At 56.5% G+C, this 20,033-nt stretch overlaps 5 protein-coding genes across 5 annotated transcripts; 2 read left to right on the top strand and 3 right to left on the bottom strand.

The window, feature by feature from the left end:
* Window positions 1-486: 486 nt before the first annotated feature.
* Window positions 487-2,719, bottom strand: VDAG_03651 (arginyl-tRNA synthetase; the record flags this gene model as incomplete). Its single annotated transcript, XM_009653735.1, has 6 exons — window positions 487-493; window positions 516-1,054; window positions 1,107-1,172; window positions 1,227-1,438; window positions 1,493-2,330; window positions 2,432-2,719. 6 exons carry the CDS (start codon window positions 2,717-2,719, stop codon window positions 487-489), a joined length of 1,950 nt encoding a protein of 649 aa, XP_009652030.1.
* Window positions 2,720-3,220: 501 nt separating this feature from the next.
* On the bottom strand, window positions 3,221-5,235 carry VDAG_03652 (uncharacterized protein; the record flags this gene model as incomplete). The annotated part of the gene is made up of 1 exon (XM_009653736.1): window positions 3,221-5,235. One exon carries the CDS (start codon window positions 5,233-5,235, stop codon window positions 3,292-3,294), a length of 1,944 nt encoding a protein of 647 aa, XP_009652031.1. The 3' UTR covers window positions 3,221-3,291.
* A 1,773-nt stretch (window positions 5,236-7,008) lies between these two features.
* On the top strand, window positions 7,009-8,150 carry VDAG_03653 (uncharacterized protein; the record flags this gene model as incomplete). The annotated part of the gene is made up of 3 exons (XM_009653737.1): window positions 7,009-7,497; window positions 7,607-7,888; window positions 8,121-8,150. Exons 1-3 carry the CDS (start codon window positions 7,087-7,089, stop codon window positions 8,148-8,150), a joined length of 723 nt encoding a protein of 240 aa, XP_009652032.1. The 5' UTR covers window positions 7,009-7,086.
* Window positions 8,151-8,388: 238 nt separating this feature from the next.
* VDAG_03654 (E3 ubiquitin-protein ligase MARCH6) lies at window positions 8,389-13,748 on the bottom strand (the record flags this gene model as incomplete). Its single annotated transcript, XM_009653738.1, has 2 exons — window positions 8,389-10,127; window positions 10,178-13,748. 2 exons carry the CDS (start codon window positions 13,746-13,748, stop codon window positions 8,389-8,391), a joined length of 5,310 nt encoding a protein of 1,769 aa, XP_009652033.1.
* Window positions 13,749-15,625: 1,877 nt separating this feature from the next.
* Window positions 15,626-19,561, top strand: VDAG_03655 (uncharacterized protein; the record flags this gene model as incomplete). The annotated part of the gene is made up of 3 exons (XM_009653739.1): window positions 15,626-15,963; window positions 16,031-16,732; window positions 16,792-19,561. The coding sequence occupies exons 1-3, from the start codon at window positions 15,824-15,826 to the stop codon at window positions 19,559-19,561; spliced, it is 3,612 nt and encodes a 1,203-aa protein (XP_009652034.1). The 5' UTR covers window positions 15,626-15,823.
* Between the last annotated feature and the right edge of the window lie 472 nt (window positions 19,562-20,033).

Raw genomic sequence — 20,033 nt, forward strand, 5'->3', positions numbered from 1 at the left:
GAAACGCCAATCAGAGCAACGAAAGTCCGATCCAGATCAATGAGAATGCACGATTCGGCAATGCAAGGATCAGGCGTGCACCGCAGGTTCCAGAAACACCGATGATAGGGGGCCGCCAAGGCCGTGGCCACCGGACTTCCCCAACAAGGACGGCCGGACCTCCTGGTGGACCAGCTTGGGCACAAGCATATCTGAAACAAGAGGACAATCACTCATGGTTGGCAGGAGAAAAACAAGGAAACCCGGGTTCGAGGTGTGGTCATGCATCACGTGTCGAGGGACTGGCGGTGGTTTTTGGAATTATACGTTTTTGTCTTCGCCAATACGCATTGGCCGCAACTACAGCTCTCGACTCATAATAGCTGTAAGCAAGAGACAACTCGTCATCAAAGTGGCGTGACCCTCTCAATTGCCTTATCCTCGGCAAGCCGTGACACCAAACCTGTGCTCTTTTACTACCACATGCGACATCGTGACTCGCCTTTCTTACATCCTGCAACATTGTCAGCACGTACGACAACCGCTGGGGCAATGCCTCCACATACCTCTGAACAGGCGACAGACCCAGCAACCTCATGCCGTTCGCCAGCACCGTCCTGGTAGAGTAGTACAGGGCCAGACGGGCCTTGAGCACCTCGGGCTCGCTGCCAACGACCCTCAGCACGTCGTAGGAGCTGCTGAGCACGTGCGTCAGCTTGAACAGGTACGTGAGCACCGTCGTCGGCTCGAGCGTCTTGAGGGTGTTCTGCACCGTGTCCGGGTACTGCGAAAGCATGCGAATGAGCTCCGTTGCGTGCTTTTCAGAGAGCAGGCTGAGGTCGGCGTTGACGAGGTCCGCCTCGGGAATATTGGCCTTGCGCATGATGGACGATAGACGGGCGTGGGCGTACTGCAGGTAGGGGCCCGTGTCGCCCTCGAAGCTTGTCATGGCCTCGAGGGAGAAGGTGTACGAGTTCTGGCGCTTGCCCGTCATGTCCTGCACCATGATGGCGCTGATACCGAGTGTCTCGGCGACGGCATCTGGGTTCTCAACCTGCTTGTACTTCTCCTCGTTCTATTGGCCACATTAGCTTGGGCCTGTCAAGGTCGTGCCTGATGTTACCAACCTTCCTCATGACATCATGCATGTGGTCAGAAACGTCGCGAATGATATCGCTCAGGAACTTGACAGTCTGTATTGATCATTAGCCACGCCATCCCAACAGCCAGACAGTGGGTATACTTACGCCCTTGCGAGTGCTCATACCGAGTACCATGCCAAAGTTGACGTGCTGGACCTTCTTGGCCGTCTCAGTGTAGCCCATGAGCTCGATAATCTTGAACAGCTGTTTCAGGTGCAGATCTTGCTGCGACGCAACAACGTAGATCATGTGGTCAAAGTTGTACTTCTTCTCGCGGTGCAGCAGCTCGCTGATGTCACGAGTAAGGTACAGCGCAGCTATGCCATGTCAGCCACTTGTGCCGGACGGTCTCATCGGAGAGTTTGACTTACTGCCGTCACGCTTCTTAATGACGGGCTTCTCCAGCGACTTGCCGGCCTTGCCTGCGACGTGCTTCTGGAAGTTGATGACCACGGCACCGTCCGACACCTCGGAGATGCCCTTGTCCTCGAGCGTCTTGGCCGAGGCGGCCATGTCCTCCTCCGACACCTGCGACTCGCCCGAGTACTCGTCAAAGGTGACGTTGAGTTGGGCGTACGTCTGCTTGTAGCGAACGATACTGAGATCGCGGAACTTCTTCCACTGCGCGAGCGCCGCCTGCTCGCCGTCGTTCATGGCCTTGAAGTAGCGGCGCGCCTGCTCGTCGAGACCCTCATTCTTGAGCTCGCTGGCGTCCTTGCCCTCCTTCTCGAGCGCGGCGATCTTCTCCTTCTCCTCAGCGAGATCGTTGTTGATCTTGACGTAGACCTGGAACAGGTGGTTGATGGGGTCCGTCTCAAGCGCCTTCTCGTCACCGTACTTCTCGTAGCCGAGCGCCAAGAGGCCGTACTGCTTGCCCCAGTCGCCGAGGTAGTTGATGCGGGTGACCTTCCAGCCGGCGCCCGCGTACAGGTGGGAGAGGAAACCGCCGATGATGGTGCTGCGAAGGTGACCAGCGTGGAAGGGCTTGGCGATGTTGGGGCTGCTGAACTCGACAATCATGTGCTTCTGGCCCTTGGAGGGGTCTTGGGGATCCCTGAGGCCGTTGCGGGGGTTCTTGCCGAAATTCTCGGTGCGCTGCTGAATCTGGGGGATGACGAGCTGGGCGAGGGGCGCGGCCTTGAACCAGAACTGGATGAAGGAGCCGTTGTTGAAAGGAACGGGCTTTTCAATGAGAGGAGACTCGGGGAACTGGGTTGCGGCATGTTAGTCGCGTGTATGCTGTTGCGCCGGCCGGCAAGAGGAGGAAGAGGAGGAGGAGGAGGAGGAGGACAAGCGTTCGCGTGACGTACCTTGGCGAGCCACTCTTCGGTCAGCTCATGGGGCTTCTTGCCCTTGACGCGAAGGGCGGGCACGGGGAGCAGAAGATCGCCGTTCTCGAGTGTGGCTGTCCATTGCAGGGCATTGTAGATCAGGGACTTCTCAACGCCAGAGACATCGTGGAGGAGGGAGGCAATGTGTGATCGGTAGACGTCGACAGGGTTGAGGTCGGGGTGGGAGTTGGGGAAGGCCTCGAGCTTGCCGACGTTGAGTTTCTCGAGCTGGCTGGAGAGGTCGCCAACGGGGGCTTCTGTGACCATGGTCGCGAGACTTCGGATGGCTGTGATGGTGTGGGAGGAACTTCGATGTGCGTTTAGCTTCGGGTTCGGAGAGCGGGGGAGCTGGTAGGCAGAGCCAAAGAAGGGATGGGAACCGCGCAGCGATTGTCGAGACGGGAGGCAAAGTACCGGTGCCGGGCGAAGTGAAGACGGTTTGAAAAGTTGTGAGAGGCGGCTCGTCATGCCAGGGGTAGTGTAGGGCCGGATTAAGGAGGGGTTAAAAAGAGAGAAAGAGGGTCTATCGAGGGGTGCTGCGTGTGAGTCAAGGCTGTTTGTTGGTCGAGCCCAAGGTCAGTCGCGGGCCGTTGGAGGGGAAATTTTTGGGCGTCCAGCTGTGCATTGCCATGTGGTGATTGGCTGCATCTCGGTGAGAAGCTTGACCGATGCATAGCCTCTTCACCGGGATGGAGGGGTAGCGGTGTGATATTGCTTGCGACGGAATTGTTCCCGCCAGACATCAATCAAGCCTGGGGCCTTCTTATGTTACTGATTCAATTTGAGTCTCCTTTCTGTATTCTTCCATTTGGGGTATAATGTCATCTTCAGACCATCATCTAGAACGAGTACTCCTCCACATATAGGTGTATGCCCTGAGCTCCTGTCCCCTTGTGCACCGCTCTCTCGTCTGACAACCGTGTCACGCAGTTGCGTACAGAACTCGTCAGGGATTGCCCCCCACATACCACCACTGACGTCTCTCCACCTGACGCCTCGACGGGCTCGCGGATGAGTGACTCAATGTCTAGTCTCGTCGTATACTGTCGCAGAAAGTCGGAGCCACCGCTACTTGAGCTTCCTCCGGCACAGCAGCTCCCCTTCATCATGTGGCAGCCGGGCTGGTTCTCAGGGTTTGCAGCTCTAATGCTATCCTTCTCTTCCATCTCACCACCCTCTGCGTCTGAGCTGCTTGAGTTTCCTCTCCTGTGTAGCAGCGATTCTGTGGTGCCAACTCGTCCATCGCCGTTGAGGACGCTCGTCACAGCCTCGATATTTGCATCGGAGCGCGTGATAGCGACGTGCACCGTCAATTCGAGACCCATGCCGTGGGCTCGATCCACTGCCTCGCGCAGCCTTTGTAGGTAAACATCAATCTCCTCGCCTTGACACGCTGTCAACACAAACTCGACCCGCTTCACACACGTCTTGGCTCGTTCCTGCACGATAGCCTCGAGGATGGGAAGCGTAAAGGAAGCTCCAGTCGAGGCGGAGATGAGAATAACCGTCTCGTAGATATCCCACCTTGGGGGTGCTCCGAACGGTCCCACGACAAACGCAGTGAGTGTTTCGCTCCGGCCAGCCTGCTGCATCTTTTGCGCGTGGTTGTGGAGTCGCTTGGAAAAACCGCCGTGCTTGCGAATGACGAGCTGCACACTATTGCAGATGCAAGTTTCGGGCAATTGATGCGCACATGCAATTGTGTATGGGTGAGCTTCGAACGGACCGAGGCGCGGCAGCCAGAGGTACAGATGCTGACCGGCCTTCCACGAGAAAGACACATCCTTGATCGTCAGAACGGTGGTCGATGAGCCTACTGTCCTAACCTGTGCCTGGTGACCAATTCGCTTCATTCCCTTGCAATCCGATCTGTCCGGCTTTGGTCGCAGATTCTGCCACAGTAGGAGGCTCCAGCGGGCGAGACGATCAAAACAGATGCAGGCAACGCTGAACCACAAGTAGGGGTGGGCAGGCTCGGGAATGTGCACATAGACCAGCCACAGGAAGATGATCGCAGTCAAAATGTGCTGGACGATAAACAGCTCGTAGGCCATGTGTCGGAAGGGCTTGAAGGTGGTCAGGATGGTCCACAGTAGGAGTGCCCAGGCACCAAGTCCTTGCTTTGTGATGGGCAAGATTTTCATCTGGATCTCGATAATCTCGGCTCTTTCCCACTGCGTCCAGAAGTGGAATCCGTGTACAGTCGCTGTCACGAACATGGTGCGACCGACCCATCGATGGAGCCAATTGAGTCGCTCGTGGCTGGTGCCCGTGAGGTAGCCGATGATGTTAAACTTCATGGACAAGAGATACAGCAGCGGCATCTGCATGATTGTTGTCCAACCGTTGCGGAAACCGATGCGCTCCCAGTAAAAGACGTCCTTGATGATGGCGCCGTGGGCTGTCATCATGTTGATGATGACAGCCCAGTAGGCGACGAGAAGGAGAATGCGGCCGAGCGATGGTGGTGAAGCCCAACGAAGGCCTTTCTTAGGAACGAAGAACCGCGGGTAGGCCGCTTCACGAACGATAGCTGTCGCAGTCGCCCATGCTTGTGTCAGACGGCCGTCTGGCTTGGTAGGGTGCGCGAGAGACTGTGTATGGTGCCGTCTGAGTCGTCGGCGTCCCTCGAGATAGTTGATGCCACGGATGGCTGCTGCAAACCCCGTGGCGCCTGCGATGATGTACCAGTACGATTCGGCAAGGTGTTTGTTTGTAGCCTGAAGTCCTCCAGCGCCGCCTCCGCCTCCGCCTCCGCCGCCGCCGTGGTTTTCGTGGTTCATGACGAGCAGTGGAAGCCTGTGTACCTAGTTGAAGGAGTCGTGGGAAGCCGTGAAGCCAGTCGCGGCCAGAATCGAACAAGCGATTGTACTCTTCCTCTCAGGTTGATTTGGCAAGGGATCGAGTACTGACGACCCGGGCGAACCTGTCGACGTCCTCGGGAAATCAGTTGTCAGCTTTAGTCAAGCATGTCGCCGCTGAGGAGACTAAAAAGCATCAACGCGTTCCGAGAGCCGATTGTGGTGTTGTGGAGGAGGCAAGATGCGACGTCGGAAGGTCGGAGGGGTTGCGGTGGATTGAGCAAGTTCAAGAGGCGAGGCGGGCTGGGCGCGCAGATTCCGCACATATATCGGCACACTGCCCACTCACGCACATACGCCAGTGACAGGTGATAAATTCTGCTGACCAGTTAGCTCGCCGTGAGCGAGTATTCCTTTTCGATTGCCAAGTCATCGCAGATCATCAATTTACTGGCACTGTTGCTTCAGACCACTTGGCTAATTAGGAGCAACCGCCGTTTGTCAAATGAGTCGCGTTGGTGTTGGCGCTGTTCTCTCTGTCATCCATCTTCACGGGGTGGCTATGTCAGCCCGAATTATTGGACGTGCTAGAACAATCGATTTGTTTTCGGCCTGATGTTTTGACCTCCAGGGCAACAGGAGGAACGTCGTGTCTTGGTGTTGAGATGATCGTCTCAGGACCGAGACCGTAGCAGTAGCTCACCTTTGGCTTTGGGTTAGGTCCTCCTAGATCCTCCCTGGCGACTTTGTCAAGTCGGTTCGGGCTCTGGCCAGCGTCAGATGCGCTGAGAGCGCCCTGTAGCAAACATTCTATTCGTGTCGACGGAGGGCAGGAGCAGCTCGCGGCTCTGGACGAGACGAAGACGGAACAAGCAAGAGCCATGACCTTGATAGTTCGTGGTGGACCCAGAGCCCCGGACGCCAAGACGTGGGTAACTTGCTCAAATGCGCGCAACCGAGCGCATGCCCTGTTGCCATTGGAGGCCAGAAGGAGCAGGCGCACCCAGACCATGCCGCTAATGCAACCCAAAAGGACCCCTGCTCGCGGTCGTCCCTTCCCGCCTTACCAGCCCTAGCCCCACCTTCAGAACCCAGCACCTGGATCTGGTGAGAATCATCGCCATCTGGAGCCTGCTGTGCATGCGTCTTGACGAATGTCAACACCACTTTTGGATATCGCCCGCTGAAACGCGACCATTTACCTCATGGCAACATCCACAGAATCTGGGGTCAGCCACGATGCATCATGCCGCACGAGGGCGGACCGTTAAGCAGGGTACGTCGCTGCATCGTCAAACACTAACGGCATTCGAACCTCATATCTTCAAGTGAATATGGACCCTGAGGCTTCCTCGTTCGGAGCTCGGCAGCGCTTTCAGTCTTGAAAGTCCTCTTTCGTTTCAGTAGACCGTAAGCCTGCCGAGCTTCCGTAGAGGGGTACGACTTGCTAGGGATCTTACCTCATCTGACCGCCTCAGAGTGAAGATGACCACGAGCTCGTCCTCTGCCGACTTGCGCCAACGGCCTCACCATGACATCCGCTAGTCTCAGACGGGAAAGTTGCTGCTCCGACCCAGAGACCAAGCAGCAGCTCGGCACCCCTCCACTCCACTCTCCGGGGTGGTGGGTGGGAGCTCCATGCCCGTGTCTTCCATCCAGGTCCACCTCCCTTAAAAGACTCTCGTCTCCCAGAACAATCTCCCCGCCACGCCTGCTTGCCAGAACCAAACAAACTTGCTCGTCACCTCTATCACACAGGGTTCTTCAAGACCAACTGCTCGTAGACGCGATCAATCACCGTTCACACCAGACACATCACATACCACCGCCATCATGGCCCGCCTCACGACCCTCCTCACGACCGCCGCCCTCGCCCTCACCTCCTCAGCCCACTTCACAATCGAGGCTCCAGACTCGCACATTGGCGGCAGCGACACGGCGCGACAGGATACCGGCCCCTGCGGCGGCCACACGCCCTCCAGCAGCGACTCGGCCGTCGACTTCCACGTTGGCGGAGACGCCATTGCCCTCGTAGACCTCCACGCCCAGTCCGACTGGCTCATCCGCGCCACCGTCAACACGTCCGACTTTGGCTCCGCCGAGTGGACGCAGCTTCACCACATCTACCGCAGCACGGGCTACGGCTCAAACTGCCAGCCCGCCGTGACGGCGCCCGAGAGCTGGGTCGGCAGCCGCGGCGTCATCAACATAATCGGCAGCGCCACCGACGGCGTTCTCTACGCTGTGAGTATCCTTCCCTTGCCTGCTGATTCGAGGAGTGCCATCTTTTTGAGAAAGGCCATCTCTGGAGAAAGACCACCTGAAAAGATGTCACGCTAACCATGCCGCGCAGTGCGCCACCGTCAACTTTGTCGAGGGCACCGGCTCCGAGAACTCCAAGTGCAAGAACGGCACCGACGTGACCGTCACGGCCAGCGACAACAGCGACCTCTCGGCCCTGCTCGAATCCAACTCGGACTCTGCGAGCTCCACCGGCTCGGCGACCTCGTCGCCCACCAGCGCGGGGGCCGCCCCTGCCGAGTCTGCCGCTGCCCCTGGCGGCAACGACAGCGCCGCCTCTTCGCTGGGCGGCATGCTTGGCGCCGTCTCCGTGGCGGCGGCGCTTGCTGGCGCTGTTTTGATGGTGTAAAAGAAAATCGGTCTCTGAGTGGAAGGAATGAGTCACAGTTGAGGCATGAGGCGAGGATGAGCATATACCAAAAGTTATTGTGCGTTGTGAGGGGGGGAGTGAGATATCTCTGTACACCTAAACGAGACGAGCAAAGTGGCTGCTGGGATTCACAAATACACAGCGCGTAACAGGCGCTTGGAGAACATTAACATTGGCTTGCAACACGAGCCACCAGACGGACGTGGAAAGTGTCAGAACCGCGTAATGAGAATGACCATGCATGGAGGGTTGGTACAGGAAAGTTGCCACGCCAACAAGCTGGCTTGAATTTTGCTTGTGAGGGACTCGACGGAGGCCCGTTAGCAGCAGCAAGCATCACGCAGAACATTCATACTGGTGCAGGAGTGACGGCAATCAGACGCATAAAGGTACATTCGCTGTTAAACTTACTGTCTAGACTAGCTTAAAATCGTTCGGTGCATGGTCATGACCTCGTCGACGCATCACATCCTTGCTCCGCGCCACTGGGCCCTCCCAGCAGTGGCCCCAACGGTGCCCATGCCGAAGTTGTGTAGTCTTTCTCCAATGAGATAGGCCTCATCCCGTATTCTCACCTTCCATGAGTGGAACACCCCGAGCACACTCCATAACAGAACCGCCGCCAGCGCACTGAAGGCAGCCGCCGGGTATGCGAGGCGGTACACCATCTTGAGCTCGTGTGGCGCCGGGCTGGGAGAGCCAAGCATGCCACGAGCCTCGAGAAGGCTGGCACCGTAGGCGGGGCCAAAGAGGGCGAGCCCGCCGACAAACAGGCCGGGGATGACGAAAGCCCGTGTCAAAACGCCAGCGTCGGGGTCAAGCCAACCACGTCGAAGGACAGCGCGAACAGCGTGCGCAGGGCGATGACCTTCGTAGAGACTTGTGATGATGCGTGCGCCGAGCTTGACGTACAAGAGGCCCAGGGTCCAAGACTGGATGACACGGGCAGTGTGCTGGTTAGGCGCGGCAGCACCAGCAGCCAACGTACCGGTATTATCTACGGGCAGTGCGTATGGAGAAGGGGGGTTGACATATGTGTGGAGCGGGATGATGAGATACAGCTCCATGAGAGAGGTGAGCATCAGGGGGAAGACGACGAGTAGGATGGTGTACGTGTACACGAGCTTCGCAGCGCGCGACACAAAACGCGCCAAGCGTGCTGGTGCCTCGCTAGCAAATATAGTCCGCAGAGCAGTCGCACTCCAGCTGCGGATCTTCCCAGTGATTGAATGAAGATGGAAGGCCAGGTAGGCAGCGGAGCCGAGAATGTAGATGCCAATGCTGAACGCGTAGATGTCGTTGGTACGGATGTGCGCCGGAATAAGAATCTCGAACATCTTGCGCCCAAAAACGAGAGGGACGATGGTGAAGCCAACGCCAGTAACTGCGGCGAAGACCCAGATGAAGAGTATGAAGAGGAAAATACGGGCTTTGAAATGCGGCGGCAGGTAAACCAGCTGATATTGGTCGGACGAGTACAGGTCCGTATCAGGAAGATCAGGCTTGCCATCCATGCGTTCATCATCCTCGGATACTTCCATGAACACCTTGTCGCCTTTGGGGATTTTGACCTGATCAGAGCCCGGCGTGCGCACAAAGACACCGTCTTTGATGAGCTGGCCGGACTCGACGAGCCTGCGTTTTCGAAGACTGGAGCTGGTGAATTTCTCCTTGCTGAGCGCCAAGGATGGCTTGGCAGTACCGCCTTTAAACGTGTTCTTCCATCTCTTGGGCACCACCTGGCTCTTCTGGTTGACCTCGAGGAAGAAGCGCTTCCACCACGGGAGGGAGCTGTATCTGGACGAGGAGCGCAGAACCAGCGTACCCTCTTCATCAATGCGACGCTCACCAAACAGGAACCAAGTGAGACGTAGGCCACGAGCGCATTTTCGAAGCCACCAGGTGTACATAGCATGGAGGCCATCGCTGGGTTTGAAGAACTTGACAGCGAGTGGCATGGCGAAGTTATAAAAGAGGAGGTCGATTGGGAACTCCAGTACCGGCTCGTTCGATGAGTAGTGAATCGGCAGCACGTTGGGCACGGTGAAGGATAGCCCCCAGACAACACCCCCGAGGCAGACAATGACCAGCGCGCCGTACACGAATGCGGAGAACAGTATTTTTCGAAGTTGCGTTACGACATTGCGCTCGAGGACGTCGCGAACTGGGTGGAAGTCGGGATCATCAGGATCTCGGATAAAGTCTGGACGTGTTAATTTTGCCTTCCGGGAACCCAATGTCGATTCAACTTACATAGTACCCCCTTGCGCATGATCTTTCGACACATGGATACGAAGAGCGCAAAATGGAACATGTACCCAGTGCCTACAAACCAATGCACAAATATTGAGGTTAGGGGGTAATTGATGGTAAAAGCCATCCGGGACTTTAAGCTGGCATCTTCGAAAAGAGGAAGTAGGGCAGCATCCAGAAGGAGGCCACAGTAAAGCGGGAAGGCGAGCATCTCGATGCTGATGATCAAGATGACCTTCATGACGCCGCTGGCTTGATTAAGGAGGTCGATCAACGATGCCTCCCACTCTTGGGCGATTTGTCCGTTCGAAAATGGCGTGCCTCTGCGTAGGTACAGAGCTCCCACACCAGACATGCTGAGGTAACCGCACAAAATGGCCCAGAAACGGTCAGGTCCTGACCATGATGCCAGCGCAGGGTCAACGCCGACTGGCACATCGGGGACATCGAAACTGATGACCCAACTGGCGGGGTTGAGAAGAAGATGCGGTAAGTCACGCACCAAGTCCAGGGCAGAGACTCCAACCTTGCCTGCCCAAACGATGAAGTGCAACGCCTTGCTGGGGAGTTTCCCGTCGAAGATAACGTCTAAAGCAGCCCCGACGCCGACAAACAGGGACGCGACTTGACTCTTAAGCGTTTGCAATGCCTCATGGCTGATGGCAGAGAAATTCTGCATTTCCGTAGCAGAAATCAGGGGAAGTTCACCACTCAGACTCTCGAGGATTCGCTTGCCTGCATGGTCTGACAGACTCCAAGTATGAGTCATAAGGTTCTCGCAGGACCGCCGCGCTGAGGGCAACCATAGTCCAAGAGCGTTGCCGACCATGAACATGGCACCCAATAGTAGGCTACAGAATCCCGCCACTATAGCGACAGCAACGTCCTGGATGAACTTCGTGAAGCTGAACAGCATGCGAACCAAGCGCATCGGGTTCATTGCCGCCCACACGCTGACGCGCCCGATATTATAGGGAATGAAGACGCAGATGAAGATGGTGACGGAAACCAAGACTGCGCAGAAAACAGCATTTTGGAACAGTCCCACAAGGGGTCCACGCATGCCAATGAGCTCCAGTACGCCCTCGATATCTTCCGCATCATCCATGGCTTCGGGATCCAAGCCCGCTGCCACTGCCGCCTCGACAACTTCTGGATCGCGTGCAAAGTCGTTAGGGTTATTGCCTTCCAGAGGGATCGCCTCTTCAAAAAGCTCGTCATCACCAACATTATCGTGAACATGATCAGCGTCGAGAATGTCAGCATGACCAGCTCCGATGTCTAGCTCCCGAGCTTCTATGCCATCCCACATGAAATCAGCAAGGCGATCCATGACGCCGCGCTGGAGAGGGGGTCGCTGAGGCACCGCCACATCGCCGGCATTTGCCACAACAGGCTCATGTTCTCGAATGTCTGCGCCATCGGGGTTTACATCGAGACTGGCGTGGTCGACCTCAAGGTGTTCAAAGGCAGCATGTGCGGAACCTGATGCTGAGGCCGCAGTGCTAACGTCATCCAAGTTTGAGGCATCAATTTGTGCCTGAAGCTCCTCGGTCTCTTCTCCTGCGGCAGGCGTCCAGGTCCAGTCAACTGGAGTCGGCGTTCTTGGTGCGCCAGTCCTCTCCCACGCATCATCGGGCTGCTCTGTTACTTCTGGAAGTTCCGGTGAAGATGCGTTTACGCGTGCAGGAGCCTCGGCTGGCAAAGCCGAGAACGACCAGCTGTTGTTGGCCAGGGGGTTGACGGTAGCTGCTCTCTGGGGGCCATCCGAGACAGACCGAGGCCTCAGAGCATTGTTCCACGATGATGATGACCCGGAAGCAATGGGCGAAGCTTGAGACTCCTCGGGCACCTCATATTCCTTTTCTTTGCCCTTGGCCTCCGGAAAATCGGCATTAGCACTCGTCATGCCGCCATGCCAGGCGAATTCAGGCGTTGAAGGTAGAGGAAGCTGTACAATTCGGGGTTCTTCCCCTGATGGCCCATCAGCCCATCCATGTCCTCGCGACTGTTGCCCTTCCTCAGTGCTGGGTTGTTGGGGCGGATTGCCGTTCGTCTTATCAATCATGGACCTGGTGACACGGGCCCAGTATCCAAGCTTGTCCTCCAAGCCCTCATCCTGAATGGCTTGGAGGATAAGGTGCGGATCACCGTTCGATTGCCGATAGATTCTCAGATACTCGTGGACCGTAGCTACGGGGCTTTGTGGCTGCTCCGTGTCTATACCATCGGAGGTTTGTGCCGGAGACGGGGCAAGACTCGCGAGGGTATCGGTCACTAACTCTGAAGCTTCGGCCTGCTCCTCCGCGCTTGATCGAGGCTGCGGTTGGGCAAAAGGCGCGTTGGAACCCTCGGCTTGGTTATTGTCCTGCTCCCAGCGTGGGCCAATGTTCCCAAAAGGTAAGTCGAGCACCTGATTTTGCCACTCTGCAGCAGATCCGTCGTCGTCTTGGTCAATCCAATCGTCGTCTGGCCCCGGAAGATTCTCTACTTGTGCGGCCATTCGCTGTTCTTCATCATTTTCGTGTTGATGCTGGTGCTGGTGCTGCTCCTGCTCATTAGCAGCAAAAGCAGCTCGCATGTTAATCTCGGGTTGTTGCTGAACCACGTAGTCACGGACCAGAATGACAAGAATGAAACAGATAATGACCAGGATGGTAATGATCTGACCCTCGAAGATGTTGATGAGCGTCCGGTTTAGTACGGGATAGCGCGAAAAGTTTCGAAGGAACGAAACGTTACTCAGGAGGGACGCATGCGGATCCAAGGACGTAGCAGCCCCAGGGATACTATGGCTTACTGTGAAGGAGGGCGGCATGGACCCAAAAAAGAGCCTCAGCATACCTGCAGTCAAGGAGTCATCGGTGGTGATGTCGAATCCGTGCCATGACCCGGAGAAAGGTGCTGTGGAATGGGTCTGCAAGAGTCCATTCATGTTGCGTCCAAGATTCGGACTCATGGCTGACTTGTAAGCGGACTTGTTGAGAGGGCAGGCGTCAAGGTACTTCAAGCCGATGTATGGGTGTCCGGGATGCGATGCCGAGATGTTGGCGGGGATCCAGAACTGTCCACCACCAAGGCCTTCGTCGCTCAGCCAAAACAGAAACGACCAGACAGAACGCATGAGCCAAGGTAGCCAGCAGAGCCAGACCACTGCCACCAAGCCGGCCCGGAGCCACGTCAAGATGTTCCGAAAGAGATATTTCGCTACATGGCCGATAAAGACATGGACGGGGAGTGTGTTCGGCATTTTAGGCGAGTACAGCTTAGTGAATCGGAAAGGCGTTTTGCACAGCTCGCAGTGCTTCTTCTGCGAGTGCGACAGCCATTCCATCAGGCACTCTTGGTGCACATATTTGATACTGCCGCTGCATTTGCAGGGGTAGAAAAGCGGTTCGTCGGGTGTCGCCTCACCTCGACATATCCTGCAAGTATCGGGATCAAGGTTGTTGGTCTCCGGCAGTGAGGTCTTCGGCCGGCCCTGATCAGCCGTTGTTGATGCGGAGAGTCGGCGGCGAGGATGTGCGAGGGCGTCGGCAGTCATGAAGGGCTCTATTGCCGGATCCGCCATGTTGTAGGTAGCTTTTCGAGGGGTCGAAATTGATCGCCGACAACTGGCGACAGATTATGGAGGCATGGGACTTGTCGCCTTTCACTGTCGGGAAACTGACAAACAAGCGTCGCCGGGCAAGTCACACCGTCAGCTCAGGCGCGTGGTCTTTCGGGAAATGTGGATGCTGTCGTCGATTCCGTATTTGTCGGAGGGGCACGCACTCCGCAGGGGGTCGGTCGAATGCCGCGAGGTGTCGCTCGAAGGGGAGGGGGGATAGGTAACGTCCAAGAGGTCGGCCGCTGATGGGTATTGAGTGCTGGCTGTCAATCCGACAAAGTATGCCGCTGGTAGGTTGAGGTCGGGCAGGTTGAAGGGCGGCTCTGACAACTAGGTAATAAGGTTGGTGACAGCAGGTAGCGGTTCCTGACGAATCCACAGGAGCCGAAATGTAGCGATAAGGTAGTCGCGATCCGATAAGAAGCACCTCACGCTTTAACGCACGTGACTCTGTGTGGGAATGGATGGAAACCTGGCTCGGGCTGCAATCCATTAAAAGATGATTCCAGCCTTCTATTGAGAACAAGACATCATCGCCTTCAAGCCTCTACGAAGCTCGACCAGCCATTAAGCAGTCTGAAATCGCAGTTCTCACCCAAAACGAAGCCAAATCACGAAGATCTCTTTTGTATCAAGTGTATGCTTTTGAGTGCAATCCGGAATAAAGACTGTCTGAAGAGGCATGCGCCACAACTGCCCAGTGCATAGAGGTCGACAGGCGCTGTGTCCCACCTGCCAGCCAACTGCTTTGTTTCGAGGCTGTTACTATCCCTTCGGCGCGCAGCCAGGTGGATACATGGACAATAAGCTCATCATGCTAAAAGCCTGACTGACAATCAAGGGAGAAAACGGGACTCGAGTTGTGCCGCTTCTCCTATCTTCGCAGTGCTAAACATGCAGGAGGACGAAAGGCAAGGCACGAAATAAGCTGCAGGCAAACGTCATCAGGCGAACTACGTCCATGGTTGGCTTGTGACAGGCCATATCCTAGCGCTACCTAGGCTGCACAGCATCAACTCGACACCAGACCGTTGAAGAGTCTGTCGCGTGTTCGAGGAATCTGTGTTTCGGTCGGATTGTATCGACAACAGACTTTTGTGAAGAAGAGATGGGAGCAGCATGACCACAACTAACGAAGGTGCAGTCCAAGTCAATCGAGTGATGCAACCATCTGAATACTTCAGCGGTACAGGGTTGATGTCACAAGGAACAAGCTGCCCAGAGATGACGTCGGTCTGAACCACGACGAACGAGTGGCTGAGTGGTCACTGGGCCGCCACCTGGGTGGTGGTGAGATCCACTTTGATCCCTCGCCTAGCGCATCCCCAAACTTGGCCTGGCAAGCCTCTCAGCCCCTCGTTACAGCTCGGGCGTTTTGGACAGGAGTGGGGACCGCGAAGGGACTGGCCTTGGGAAGCCATGGGTGAGCACGCTACCTCAGCGTGCAGGAAGAAGCTCCCCTGACCACATGCTTATCATGCTTTTGCCTTGAATCCTTGGGCGTTGTCTTCTTTGTGCTGCCGACCAGACTTGGATCTCGCAACCTCACTCTAACCAACTTATCTTCGCATTTCGAAACGCGTTCAACAACCGTTCGGAGATTCTGTCAACGTTGGACGCTCTCCATTTCGAAACATCAGGCGAACCCAGCAGTCGTCGCATCGTCCATCCGACGTTGCATCTCGGCACAGAACAGGGTAAGGAAGCTCCCCGTGCCCCACTTCTGCTGTTCCAGCCTCGCATGCGAGTGTCGCTGGTCTGGCCCATGCAGAGAGGGATCATCCATCCTTCTGCACTCGCGACTGTGAAAAAAAGCTGTCGTCCGAACACTCCGTCCTGCGCAGCCAGGTAATTCTTTTGTTCCAACATTTTTCGACTAACAAAGTCCCGCAGCTACGCGGAAATCAGGTTGGAGTGGCCGCCACTGTTTTGACGTCCAGTATCGTCGCCGACCGAGAGAGCGATAACGACAAGTACCCACCACACGACGTGATTCCCTCCTGCAGGCGAAGCTTTCGCTTCACCGCACCTCCGCCATGGAGGTTTCCAGCAGCCACACCAACGGCTATTCGAAAACACCAAACGGAAAGATGAACGGCCATTCTATTGGCGTCAAGAGGAACGCGCCGCGTCAGGGCCCCAGCCTGGTCGGTCGCCTGTTTAGCATCATTGCCAGGTATGCTGAAGAAATTGACGTGTCTCCGTCGCTGGCTTCGACACTGTCTGACTGAACCCATCATTAGGATCGCAACCTGGTGGACCATCATCACAGTTCTTTTCCGATGCCCTTCAACGTTAGAAGACTGCGACGAGTCATCGCCTCTCGCGTGCCGCACCTACTTCCAAGCAAAGAATGTCCTGGCACCTCACGTCGAGCCATACTACGAAACATACGCTGCGCCCTACGTGGAGCTGGCCCAGCCATACTACAACATTGCCAACGAGCGCGTCTTGACACCAGTCAAGGGCTATGCCACCAAGTACGGTGCGCCTACTCTGCGCCAGGCCCAAGCATATGGCCAAGCTCAATGGTCCCAGAACGTTTCCCCCCAACTTGCTGTTTATCAGAAGGCCGCCACTGATAAGTATGACGAGACGGTGGCTCCTCACGTCGCCAAGCTGTCCGAAGCAGCAACTCCTTACTATGATATTGCTCGAACCAGCGCTCTCCAGACCTATCATGAGTTTCTGCTTCCTGCATACATCCTCGCGCAACCCTACGCCGTCCAGGGTTACGATGCAGCCGCTCAATTTACCACCGACACGATCATCCCTTCTGCGAACTGGGCATGGAACAAGACATTTGTCTTCCTTGATACGACTGTCTGGCCTCAAGTACGTGTTTTGTACGTCAAAAACGTCGAGCCGCAGCTTGCAAGGATTGGACAGCGCCTCGGGCGTTACAAGGACAAGTCAAAGGCTGCCGTTGAAAGCGTGCAGGAAGGGTAAGCCATCTCTGCAATTGCCCTCCTCTTCATGTACCACAGCTAAAGACATCAAGTAGCATCAGTTCCGAAGCCTCCTCTTTCGTCAAGCCTGCGTCCTCTGCGGTATCCTCGGCCACGTCCAGCGTTTCGTCGAGCATTGCTTCCGCATCCAAAATCGAGAGTGCCACCCATATCCCGGTCGCTGTCAATGTAGCCAAGCATGACGCCAGCGAGCAAGTTGTTGCGCCGCCCGCCGACGTCAACGAGTCTGATCTCCGCAAGACAACCCGTGAAACCGTTGCTGAGGACCTCGAAAGCTGGCAGACCAAGTTCGCCAAGGCAGCTGACGAGGGTGCCAGCGAAATCGAAGACCGTATCGAGGAGATATCTCAGCGCATGGTCAAGGAGAACGTCGACGACATCGGCGCCAGCCTCCTAAAGGGTCTCCAGGCCACGTCCAAGGCTGAGGTTGAGGCTCTGCAGAACGACATCATGGTGATTGTCAAGAACGCGGGCGATGACCGTGCGGCTGGTGAGCAGGATCTGAACGCTGCCGTTCGACGTGCTGGTCTAGCCGTCAAAGAGAAGGCCCAAGAGATCCGTGCTTGGAAGGAGAGCTTCGAGCTCGATATGGAGGCGGCTATCACCGACGCCGCTGAGTCCCACTTCAAGATCCTGGACAGCATCCGCGATTTGGCCCTGCAGCGCATTGGCATGAAATGGGCTTGGATGGATGGCGTGACCTACAAGGACTGGGCCAAGTTCCACGAACTCAAGTACCGTTTTGACGAGTGGACCAACGACCTCAAGAAGCTTATCATTACCCATCCGGCACTTGAGGATGCTCGTGAAGCTTCTGGCAAGATTGAGGACTCCGGTATGGCAGCTGCGCAATCAGCGGCACAGGAACTTGTCAGGCTCAAGCAGGTCGGCCTTTGGAAGATTGTCGCTGGTGATTCATCCGACAACTTCGACAGCGATGCCATGCGCTCCGCTTCCGAGGCTGCGGAAGAGGCTAAGGCCAAGGGCGCTGCCTTTGCTGCCGCGCAAGCTGCCGCTGCTTCTCGTGCTGCAGAAGAGTCTCGAGCTGCGGAGGCCGAGGCTGAGGCATCTCGCGCTGCAGAGGAATCCAAGGCTGCTCAAGCTATCACCGATGCCAGCTCCGCCCCTGAAGCCGATCCTCTCGAAGAAGCTGCTCACATCATCGAGGACGAGTCTCCCGCCACTGATCTTCCCATTGACGGCTCGTCCGCACCCCAGGAAGACCCGCTTGAAGCTGCTGCCAATGTCCTCGAGGATGAGTCGCCCGCCGACAATCTCCTTGAGGAACAATCTATTCTCTCACAGGTCAGCAGTGCGACCGATGCTGCCTCCAGCGTTGTCGAGAGCGTGGTCTCTCAAGCTTCTGACGCGGCCAGCAGCGTTATCAGCGATGGCTCTACCATCATTGCAGGTAGCGCCTCTGCCCACGACGACCTGGCCTCAACAGTGATTGAGGGGGATGATCAAACCTTCGTCGTCAATAACACGGGCTCATCGCCTGCCGAAGATGACGCCCAGAAGCCTGTGACTCCCGAGGAAAAGGCTGAGGAGCATCTTGAGGAGCAGCTCGAGGAAGAAATCATCCCCGAATCTGTGGAGGACCAGCCCGTCTCTGCTGAGACAGAGACAGTCAAACCTGCTTTCCTTGGAGTTGCCGCTCAGTCGGTCGCCAACCGCAAAGGACCTATCCTCGACGATGACGAGAGCACTGTTGAGAGTCTTTCCGGAAAGGCACAGGAGGCCTACTCCCACGCTGTTGCTCAAGCATCTGAGAAATACTCGCTCGCCATGTCAGCTGTGTCTGCTCAGCTCTACGGCACTCCGGAGCCGGAGCCCGTGCAAGAGAAGATGTTCGCCTCCGTCTCTGGTGCCTACGCCGGAGCTATGGATGCAGCCAACTCCCGTCTCAGCGAAGCTCTGGAAGCTGCGTCGAGGCGTGTCTATGGCACCCCCACTGCTGCCGCCTCTCCCTCGTACGATTGGGCCTCGGTCGAGTCATTGGCGTCTCAACGCTTGCAGGAGGGCCGTGCCTGGGCTGAGGAACAGTACGAGTCTGCCAAGATTGCCCTGGGCCTCGCCACGGCCACACCGACTGCCTCAACCGAAAAGCTCCTGGACCAGGCCAAATACAACTATTACGCTGGTCTGGGTGCTGCTCACGCCCGCTACTCGGAGTTCCTCTCTGCGGCGTCCGCTGCCATGAGCTCTCTCACCGCCACAGCCACCCCCACCAACCTAGCCGGAACCGCGTCGTCTGTTGCATCTGTTGCTACCGCTTCTGCCAATGCGGTTGCATCCGGTGCTCAAGAGGACGGCCTGTCCGTCGCATCTTACGTCAGCGAAGGGTTCGAGGCCGCTGTCTCGATCGTCGGAGACACTGTCAATGCGGCAGCCCAGGAAGTCCTTGATGCTGCCGAAGCCGTTGAGCGAGGTGTCGTCGATACTTGGGAGAATGTCGTCCATCATTTGAGCGTTCAGGTGTATGGCGCGCCTACTCCCACGGCTTGGTACGGCAACGCGTACTCCGACGTTGAGAAGTACGCCGCACAAGCCTCGGAGCAAGCTGCCAAGCAATACGAGGTCGTTCAGAACATTGTGCAGGAGCTCATCAAGGGCAAAGAGCCATCGTACTCCGAAAGCATTCTTGCGCGTCTCCAAGCCGCCTACGCTACGGGCGCCGCATCTGCTGCCTCTTACCTGAACGAGGCCACCGCTGCCGCTGGCGACTCGGTCAATGCGGCCAAGGAGAAAGTTAATGCCGCTGCCGACGCTGTGAAAGACGGCGTCCGACGTGACGAGCTGTAAGCCGTTGACCTCGGATGTCAGCAGCAGCAAACCCGTTTACTCCATGTGAGCGACAGACAATCGCTAGCCAGAACTGGGATCCTACGCGCGGCGCCCCAATTCCGGGGCTGTGTTTGTGCCCAGTCCACATGGCCTCTACTCTAACTTCGGGATGAGATAGGGAGACCAGACACGCTCACGCAACCTTCCGAACGTGGTCGGGGCTCTCCACTGGGTGGACGGAATCCGTGATGGGGAAGAGAAAAGATTGTGATTCGCGGAGCTGGCGTTTCTTTGCCTTTGTGTAAGCGATGCAACAAGTTGAGGTTGTCCTATTTGAACGTTAGTTTGGCGGAGCTGTGTTCCTTAGAGTGTCCTTTATCATGTCTTTTATGAGTGTATACCTTATCATGAGATCCGCTGGATGGGAACAGCCAGGCAGTAATGAATGACGGATTACTTATTGAAAAAGGCGATGGGAGCTGGAAACGGC

Source organism: Verticillium dahliae, genomic scaffold (genome assembly GCF_000150675.1).
Source record: "Verticillium dahliae VdLs.17 supercont1.6 genomic scaffold, whole genome shotgun sequence".
NCBI classification, from domain to species: domain Eukaryota; kingdom Fungi; phylum Ascomycota; class Sordariomycetes; order Glomerellales; family Plectosphaerellaceae; genus Verticillium; species Verticillium dahliae.